This window comes from Suillus fuscotomentosus, assembly GCF_016647785.1.
Source record: "Suillus fuscotomentosus strain FC203 chromosome Unknown F5891scaffold_657, whole genome shotgun sequence".
In the NCBI taxonomy this organism is placed as follows: domain Eukaryota; kingdom Fungi; phylum Basidiomycota; class Agaricomycetes; order Boletales; family Suillaceae; genus Suillus; species Suillus fuscotomentosus.
The window spans coordinates 2,958-13,015 of NW_024540169.1; the positions used below are offsets into that span (position 1 = coordinate 2,958).

General features: G+C 45.8%; 3 protein-coding genes across 3 annotated transcripts; 1 reads left to right on the plus strand and 2 right to left on the minus strand.

Annotated features, from left to right (window-relative positions):
- Positions 1-1,126: 1,126 nt before the first annotated feature.
- On the minus strand, positions 1,127-1,321 carry F5891DRAFT_903939 (uncharacterized protein; the record flags this gene model as incomplete). The annotated part of the gene is made up of 1 exon (XM_041373517.1): positions 1,127-1,321. A coding segment is annotated over one exon (195 nt), but the record flags the coding sequence as incomplete, so codon positions are not given.
- Positions 1,322-7,830: 6,509 nt separating this feature from the next.
- On the minus strand, positions 7,831-8,110 carry F5891DRAFT_1204229 (uncharacterized protein; the record flags this gene model as incomplete). Its single annotated transcript, XM_041368984.1, has 3 exons — positions 7,831-7,899; positions 7,952-8,014; positions 8,066-8,110. The coding sequence occupies 3 exons, from the start codon at positions 8,108-8,110 to the stop codon at positions 7,831-7,833; spliced, it is 177 nt and encodes a 58-aa protein (XP_041216091.1).
- Positions 8,111-9,135: 1,025 nt separating this feature from the next.
- F5891DRAFT_991434 (uncharacterized protein) lies at positions 9,136-10,051 on the plus strand (the record flags this gene model as incomplete). The annotated part of the gene is made up of 3 exons (XM_041378111.1): positions 9,136-9,325; positions 9,373-9,596; positions 9,666-10,051. Coding segments are annotated over 3 exons (800 nt in total), but the record flags the coding sequence as incomplete, so codon positions are not given.
- Between the last annotated feature and the right edge of the window lie 7 nt (positions 10,052-10,058).

Consider the following 10,058-nt stretch of genomic DNA (forward strand, 5'->3'; position numbering starts at 1 on the left):
ATTGTGTAATGTACATGAAAAATGGACATGTTGCACACTGGGTTTCCAGTTTCACGCTTTGGCACTCGAAACTCGGTGATTTGTGCAGTGAGTGAAAAATTGACATGTTGTGTACATATTTTTGGGTCTCAGGCTTTGGGTCTCAGCCCTCGGCACTCGGAACTCAATGATTTGTGTGATATAAATGAAAAATCAACATGTTGCACACTGGGTTTCAAGTTTCACGCTTTGGCAGAACTCGAAGTTGTTGATTTAGATATCACCCGAAACCTGAACACCTGAATGTCAAATTTTCAGTGCCAAACCCCAACCCTGACTGCTGGGTGCCGGGTGCTGAGTCCCGAAGCCCAGAACTCAGGATTTGACATTTGAGATGAATGAAATTTTTCAGACATGTTTGAATTAACCTACGTATATCTATAAACATTTCACTAACCCCTGAACCCCAAAAGATATTTTTGTTGTCTTACATACCAAATGACCCATCTATGTAATACATCCTATGTTGGCCCACCCGTCTATATAATACATCCTACATCGGCCCACCTGTCTATATAATTATACCCCACCTCGGCCCACCTGTCTATGTAATAAATATTTTATCGCACCCTCAGCCCACCGGTCTATTTGATATCCCTTTCGTCGGCCCACCCATATATGTAATACATTCCACGTCAGCCCACCTGTATATGTAATACACCCTACGTCAGCCCACCCGTCTATGTAATATTTCCCTACCTCGGCCCACCCATATATGTAATACACCCACGTCAGCCCGCCCGTCTATATAACAATATTTGCCTTACATCTCTCTTCAGCCCAGCTGTCTATAATATCCTACTCTACATATTACCTAGATGGGCTCACCCATCTCCATGAATGATCATATTCCCCCGGCCCATCCGTCAACATTAAGGATATATATATCATTGGCATACATGGGCCCACCCGTCTCCATCGGAAATAATATGTGTCCCGGCCCATCCGTCATCATTGAGAATATACACAACATGGGCCCATGATCAGCTGGCCCGTCTCATACGGGATATTATGGAGGTCGGGTGGCCCGTATAATACGGAATTTGTCACTGAAGGGGCTCAGAATAGTAAACATACTGATACTATCAAGGTTATTATACTGGTTCTTGATGTGGTGCTTTCGAGTGAATATCAGAGTGGGACTAACTGACCCACTGCCAGTTTGCGTTCCCTGGATCCAATTAGGACCGGCTTCGATGTTGTACTGCTTTCCAGGGACGCCAATAGCATAATTCTGTGTCCTTCCACCTAGCTCATCGCGCGCTTCGACAATCAGGAAGTCGCCAATGCCCTTGCGGTGTAACGTGCGTGCTGCAATGACGCCAGCAACACCTCCTCCAAGGATTAGCACTTTGGTATCTTTGGTTGAGCGATGATTGTAATGAGTAGCGATGAGGGTGATGGCAAAGCTGTGGCAAAAGTGGCAAAGCCAAGGAGCACGGCGAGGTGGACTTGATGTATCTTTGTGATGGGTGAAGACACGCCTGATCCAAATGATGAATCCGAGACATTTATACCAGCGGGGAATGACATGATGCAGGGGACCTGGATAATTAGGCGATCTTGGCACAGCTGGAAGTGAGTAACCGGATATGACTACACGCCCAAATGTCCATAGCCTTATGCTGATATCGGACGAAAATTGTTTCACACACATAAGCATGTGGTAAAAGCAAGGTTTGAACGACCGTTTATTAAGATTAGGAAAAAATGCTCAATGGTGGTTGATTTACCGTGTTTATGGGACCAAAATTTCTGAGGTTGGATTGAGGTCAGGCTGAGCACTATGGCCACCCTGGACAGGTGGTGGTAGTGCAGTGTGCAATACACCAAGAGTTCCTCTCGACCTCTACTTTTTTTCCCTCTCGAAAAGCACTTTTTTTTGATCCAAAAACCTTGAAACGTCCAAACGTGAACAGAGCGCTTGTCTGTTTGTCTTCATATATTAGCCTAACAGTTAGTTATTTGTACCCAGTGAAAAACCTTGAAACGTCCGAACATGAATGGAGCGCTTGTCTGTTTGTCTTCGCGTATTGGCCTAACAGTTGGTTATTCGTGCTTAGTGAAAAACCTTGCAACATCTGAACGTGAACGGAGCACTCGTCTGTTTGTCAAAATCCGGTCCTAGATTCCTAGCAATATATCTACGATAAACGACAGATTTATTTATACAACGGTAGTGGTTATATTGTAGAATTTGAGAAGACGAGGCAGTGAGTAGGGAGACACGAAATGACTTCAAACTGACATAGCAATGGATGTGAACGTGGTGCGAAACAAATTAGTGGACAAGGTAAAGCATAGGGAGACACAAGGCGACTGCAAGCTGACGGTACGATGAATCCTAGAACATGTGAACGTGATAGGAAAAAAATTAGCGGACAAGGAAGCCAAGGATGCTAGAAGTACATACCTATTGAATATCACTCTATATCACATGTCGATATCCATGTCATCCTGTGATGAAAGGACGTCAGAAACGAATAGTTGTGCTGAGAGATGCACGAACCGAGTGAGCGCGCATCTCTACATCAACATCATCAATGTCCATATATTCCTGCGACGGAGTTGCTGAGAGATTGAGCGCACAAAATGAAGGATACATACCGGTTGAGCACTGTTCTCCATTACACTGTCGCACACCTCCATTTTTGTTCGAGGATGCGACAGACGAAAGAATGACAGAAAGAATTCTATAAACGAAAGTAGTAAGTACTCAGTCTCAATAGTCGAAGACTGGGAGACTACTAGCTGACCTATAAACGAAAGTAGTAAGTACTAGAGTAGTAGTCAGTATCGTAGTAAAGAGTCTAAATAAATAATATCATACCTCAGTCTCAATAGTCGAAGACTGAGGTGCTAAGTAATATAAAACTTCTAATGAGCGCATAGCGTATTATGTAAGCGAGTGTTGTTTGTTGTTGTCCGAATCAAAGTTATCACTTATCTATAATCTTTCAACACGCCCACTCAACGAATCAAACTCTCGCCGTTCAACACTCCCATTCCTTCGATGAATCGTCCATGCTTCTCGCGCGCAAGTGCCTTCGTCAAAACGTCGGCAATCTGTTCGTTCGTGGGAACATACTCAACGCATATCTCTCCTTCCTCCAACTTTTCTCGGATAAAGTGATACCGGATCGCGATATGTTTGGTACGTTCGTGAAACATGGCATTTTCGGCTAACAGAATTGCAGATTGATTGTCGATTTGGAGAGTTATTGGGGGAGTTTCTGAGGAGTTTAGTTCTCTGAGTAGGGTCCTCAACCAAACGGCCTCCTTCGTAGCAGCGGCGGCGGCCATATATTCTGCTTCGGTACTGGAAAGTGCGACTGAACTTTGCTTCTTCGAACTCCAACTAACTGCTCCTCCAGATATTGAAAATATATATCCGGTTATCGAACGCCGGTCATTGACATCTGAGGCCCAGTCTGCGTCGACGAACGCATGTAAGTCCGTTTCTGACTTCCCTTGATATGTCAAACATTTATTGACGGTCCCGCGTAGATACCGATAGACACGCTTTAGAGCGGTCCAGTGCGCTTGTCCGGGGGTAGCTGCAAATCTGCTCAGAGCACCTACTGCGAACGCGATGTCCGGACGCGTCGCAAGCATCGCATACATCAGTGCACCTAGGGCACTTTGGTAAGTCTTCACATCGACTTCGGCTTCATTCACTTTGATGAGCTTGGTATTAGGGTCCATTGGCGTATTCACAGGACGACTGGATCCCATATCGAAACGCTCGAGTATCGATTCGATGTAGCGGCTTTGTGACAGCTTGATCGTGCGTTTATCGCGGTCGCGAATGATTTCCATTCCCAAAATCCAGTGCGCTTCTCCCAAATCGGTAAGCTCGTACTCTGCTGCTAACCGTTTCTTCAGCTCATCTATCATCTTCTTATCTTTTGACAGTATCATTTTGTCGTCAACATAGACGGCGACTATAATGATTGTGCCGTTCTCGACCTTGTAGAAGACAGAATGGTCTGCATTGCTGCGTGTGAAGCCGAGAGACTCGAAGACGGTACGTAGTCTTTTGTACCATGCTTTGTGTGCCTGCTTAAGACCGTATAGAGCACGTTTGAGCTTCCAAACTTGATTCGACGAGTCACGAAAGCCAGGAGGGAGCTGCAGGTAAATTTCCTCATCCAATTCACCGTTTAGAAAAGCTGACTTGACGTCCATCTGATGTATATCTAGATCGTACTTGGCTGCAAGGGCAAGAAGGACTCGAATCGTCGAGAACTTCGTGACGGGGGCAAAGGTGTCTGTGTAGTCGATCCCTTGGACCTGCGTGAAACCTTTCGCGACGAGTCTGGCCTTATAGCGTTCAATTTCGCCATGCGGGCCGCGCTTAATTTTATAGACCCATTTCGAGTCTACAACCTTGCGGTCACGAGGGCGTTTGACTTCCTCGTATAGGCCAATCTTCTCGAAGATCTTCAATTCTTCAGTCATTGCCGTGTACCATAGATCTGCGTCTGGACGATTCATTGCTTCATGGAACGTCCCAGGCTCACCATTACAAGCTACTGTAGCCTTGTAAGCCTCCCCATGTGTCTCCGCAGCCTCAATCGCGCCCACTGCCTCAGGTATGTCTTGTATAACCGGTTCCTCTCTTTGAAGTGTTGACTTCTCATAGGCGTTTATGAAGTAGCGAGGATCATCGTCTCGCATAGGTGCGCGTCGCGCTCGCGAGCTGCGCCTTACTTCAGGTGGAGGAGCTGGGCGAGGATATGGAGCAGGAGGTGCTATTTGTCGAGTGGCTGAAGGGGTTAGTGGTTGAACACGGTGTGTCTCCAACGCACGCGTGTTGTTCGGTGCTGACATTTCCTTGTTCTGGTCTTCAGGCTCGAACTTGACCATGCTTAGAGGAGCTGGTTGTCCATCGACATCATCATCCTCGTGGGGAGATTTGGTAGCTGGATTTCCCACTTCCGGTGCGTCATCGTCTGATAATTCTTCTATAATTGTTGACTTATGAGGAGCTTCCAGGCCTTGCAGGTCGTCTGTGTTGTGCTTTGCAGCAGTGACCTGTTTCTCTGGGAGAAATGTGTCTATCTTGACACGACTAGGCCCTTGCGGATCTCCTTCATCGAAGACGACGTCTCGCGACTCGAGGATGCGACCGGTTGGACGATGCAGGCATACATAGGCCTTTCGATGTTCGGCATACCCAAGGTTGACGCATTCGAGCGATTTCACACCGAGCTTCTGGCGTTTTTCATCAGGTATGTGTACATGGGCTTTGCACCCAAATACCCGGAGATGGGATACTGATGGTTTGTTCCCAGTGAACGCTTCATGTGGTGTAATGTCTCCATCTATCGCACGAGTTGGAACCCGGTTCAATATGTGCGCCGAATATAGGATCGCATCTCCCCAATATGTGTTTGGCAGTCCGGCGTCTCGTAGCAAGCTGCGTGCCATTTCAACTAAGGTCCGATTCATCCGCTCTGCGACACCGTTCTCTTGTGGTGTGTATGCGTTTGTTTTCTCGTGATGGATGCCTTTTGACTCGAGATAGGATACAAATTGTTTTGATCCATATTCCCCCCCACCATCACTACGAAAATAGTTGGGGCGTTCTCCAGTCTCGGTCTCTGCACGTTCAAAGTATCCTTTGGTGAGTGCGAATGTTTCATCCTTGGTCTTCACAAGTTTAACCACGAGATGGTGTGAATAGGCATCTATGAATGTAACGAAGTATCGGAAGCCGGCGCGCGACACTGTTTCCATGGGTCCGCATACATCAGAGTATGTGCGATACAGGACTCCTGGGCTTTCGACATTTGATTTCGTTGGGATTGGGTTGCGGTGTTGCTTGCCTTCAAGGCAAGGCTGACACACTGCCTTATTGTGAGTACTTGAACCCTTTATGTTGATCCCATTGACCATATCTTTCGAAATTAACTTAGATATGGAGTCGAAATTTACGTGCCCAAGTCGTCGATGCCATGTGTCCAGAGTTGCACTCGAATGGAGCATGCGCGAGGTGAGAGCTGTTATGGGGACATCTGGATCGAGTGGAGCTGATGGTCCTTGCAGAATGTATGCATGTGCTTTCTCGCATGGCTTTACTCGAAGGACGTATAGCGAGTTTCGCTTATGTGCGAGAGCGACGGTCTTTCCCTTTGCAAGGATCTTGCATTGGGAACCATCAAAGGTGACTTCGAGACCTTGTTTCGTGAGGCGCGGAACTGACAGAAGGTTCGCATTCAGGTCTGGTATGTGATAGACTTCCTGCAGGATGGAGTGGATGTACTCATTTTCACCAACATAGACGTTTATTTCAGCACGTCCGATACCTATCGCATCTATCGAGCGTCCATCTCCGATGATTACTTTTCCGGGTGGGTTCAGTGTGCGATATTTGATGAAAATTTCCCGCTGACACGTCATGTTTGCAGATGCGCCAGAGTCCACTATCCAATCATCTTTGGATGCGGATGTAGAGTGCCCATGTGCCATGAATAATTGGAGCGGTGTGTCATGGTCCGACGAAATGCGTGCGACCTTTGCAGATAGGTCCGTTTTTCCTTTGTCTTTGTCCACCTGCTTCCCACTCTTTTCAGCGTCTTCAGCAGCTTTCTTCTTTCGACAGTCCTTCTCCTCATGTCCAGAAATGTGGCAGTATGTGCACTTTTCCTTTGACTTCTTCTTGTCCTTATCCTTGCGCTTAGGCTTATTCTTTTGCGCAGGTCCCTTCGCAACGAGCGCAGATTGGCTATTGCTAGCCTGTCGTTGCCTTTCCTCTACCAGCACTTGGGCTATAACAGTTTCGGTGGTGAGTTTGTCACTACTGGACATTAGGATCGTTCGAAGGGTGGCATAGGATGAAGGTAAGGATATCACCATCGCAACTGCGACCAGTGAATCGTCGAGCGGCTGACCAAGCGAGGACAGTATGAATGCCTTCTGTCGCATGGTGTTTAGCTGCGTTTCCATAGGAGATTCGTCCGTCAAGGTACTTCGAAACAATTTGCCAATGAGTTGAGCAATTGTTTGCTTTCCTCTACCCTCGTATCGCTCACAGAGCTTCTTCCAGGCATCTTTAGCTATTGGCACATAGAGTATCCCATTCAAGGGATCATCTTTCAGCGTGAGAGCTATCTGAGCTCGTGCTTCCTTGTTCCTTGCTAACCATTCCTGGTGTTGAACAGGGTGCGTTGTGCTATCTGGCATCTTTTCACTTCCTTCAACAATTCCCCATAGTCCTCGAAGGTCAAGGATTAACTCGACACGGTACTTCCATAGTTGGAAGTTTGAACCGTCGTTTTCGAGGGATGGAATATCATATAGACGATTTGAGGCTTGTGCAGTTCTGCTTGTAGATGTAGAACTGGATGATATGGAAGGGATGTTCGAGGATGAAGCAGCTGCACCTGACTGGGCTGCAGACACTGAGGGTGTGTTCGACATTTAATTCTTGTTTCGGTTGATGTTCCTTTGTGGTACTGGATTGATTCTAAGCACCAGGGCTCATAACCTTTTGTTCGAGGATGCGACAGACGAAAGAATGACAGAAAGAATTCTATAAACGAAAGTAGTAAGTACTCAGTCTCAATAGTCGAAGACTGGGAGACTACTAGCTGACCTATAAACGAAAGTAGTAAGTACTAGAGTAGTAGTCAGTATCGTAGTAAAGAGTCTAAATAAATAATATCATACCTCAGTCTCAATAGTCGAAGACTGAGGTGCTAAGTAATATAAAACTTCTAATGAGCGCATAGCGTATTATGTAAGCGAGTGTTGTTTGTTGTTGTCCGAATCAAAGTTATCACTTATCTATAATCTTTCAACATCCATCGCATCCTCCCCACCGGCCTCATCATCATCGACGATCATGTAGTTTTCCTGCAATGAAAGAATGTAAGAAATGGATAGATAGATAGATATCTTTACATACCGGTTGAGTGTTGTTTGCGACATCCTCCCCTTTGTGTTCGTCGTGGTCAATGTCCATCGGTTCCTACAATGAACAAATGTTAAAAAAATGGACTAAAGTACGCATTACACTTACTAGGTGAGTCCCCTCCCCTTCACATTTGTCGTGGTCAACGTCCATGGAGTCCAATGAAGCAACAATCTATGCACCTTCAGTCTTATATCAGAGTAGATATGAAAGCACTTACTGAATACATCATCGTACTAGTGGTTACTATCAGATTGTGTAATGGTAAGATGTTGGCGAAGGTGTTGGTCAGTTATTTGTTGTGACGCGTTGTGATTGTGATTGTGACAATCACCTCTGAGTTTTGTCCGTCACCACTGCAATATGGCGACTGCTATGATGAGCTTTGGCCTTTTGTCAAAATGATGTTAGCGAATAAAACTAAAATTATTATCTCAAGCAGCGTGATACAAATTTCGCCAGAAGGGGAGGGGCTTCAGTTGATGTTCATCTTTAGCCGAGAGCCAAAATACAGGTGCTGAAGGCTCCAGAAAACAAAAAAGATCTACACGCTGAATGGAAGCTATGAAGCTTGAGTAGCGTGCTGCGAGTCACGTGACATGACAATGCTCAATGCGACTAATTGCGAGAGCAAAGAGATGTTTCGATAAGCTAACAAGGAGACAGCTAGATGTCAAAATGAGCACAGTCAAAGTCCTTGAGTGTGAGGTATTTGAGGAGCTCGAAAGGACGTACATGCAGCAACGTACCCATGTCAATGACACCGGCGGAAGAGAGCGACGGTGAAGATATTCACGATGAAGGCGTCTAGGAATGGCATCAAGTAGATGTACAAGAACAATAGCGCAGGTGTGCGTGACACGAACATGGCCTTGATAAAAGTCAAATATTTCTTTGGATGTTGTGTCCATATGAAGACCAGAAGCTTACCTATGTACTGGAAGTAATGTGTCTTTTCCAGTAATAGATTGGATGTAACATACACATGCATGGGTATGAACCTATTCAAGGCGGTGATTGTGCCAAAATACAATAGTTGACGTTGGTCGTGGTATTACTTGTGCAAAGTATTATTAAGAGTCACTTGAGAGTCACTGCCAAATGCTCACTGCTCACGTTCATTGACCAAGTATTCAATTGCCCTCTGGCCCTCCGCAACTTCACCAATCGATTCAATTATGGTCTCTCAAATTTCTGTAAACTCATTCTATGTCGAGAGGTATTCTTCTTATTTTTATAAAGTTCCCAATACAATTTCCCTGGGGGCCCTGTGCATGAACATCCAGCAACGTATCAAGCAGAAATTTCAGCGTGAATGGTATGAAGACCAAGTCCACTCTGATCTTACGTCAATTATCTTATCTTCAAGTAAGCTCTGTTATTCTATTGATGTTGTTCATTTACATTATTTCCAGACACACATGGCTCCACCTTACTAGAAAACAATGCTACAATCCTTGGCGATCTATGTGGACCGATAGACCGCATACATGCAATCGTTCCTTCACAACAGCTTGACAGTTCCAAAGCTCCCTCGCAGCATGTGGCATTGATGCCCAATAGCATGAGCAGTCCTGACTATGACAGGACTCAGGAGCTCCTATTTCTAATATGTACACTCGACCAGAATTTGACAGAAGTGAGGCGAGCATGAGAGGAGGATAGGCGAGCACAATCAGTGCGAGACAATGAACTCACCACATTGAAGGCATCAATGGATGCTATCGTTCAAAACCAGCAACAAGTATCTGAAGAAATGAGGGTATGGAACCGCGACCGTGCAGATGACATCCGTCAGCAGAAGATGATACAGCAAAACTTGAAGGACAACCAGGAGCATTTAAGCCACCTTCGGGAAGCTCATGCCCACAATGAGCGAGTTTGGATCTACAGCGACCAACAGATCAAAATGTTGGAGGATGGACGACAGGAGGGTGGTATCCATATCAGAACACTGGAGAATTCCCTCACTGTGGAAGGGACATGGATCAAACAGTTGGAGAGTTCGATCGAAAGCTCAAAGAAACAGTGTGAGGTGCAGATGAAGGTGATACACGAGGAGGCAGAGGTGAAGTTGAAGGACGTAGAAGCAAAGTGCAAG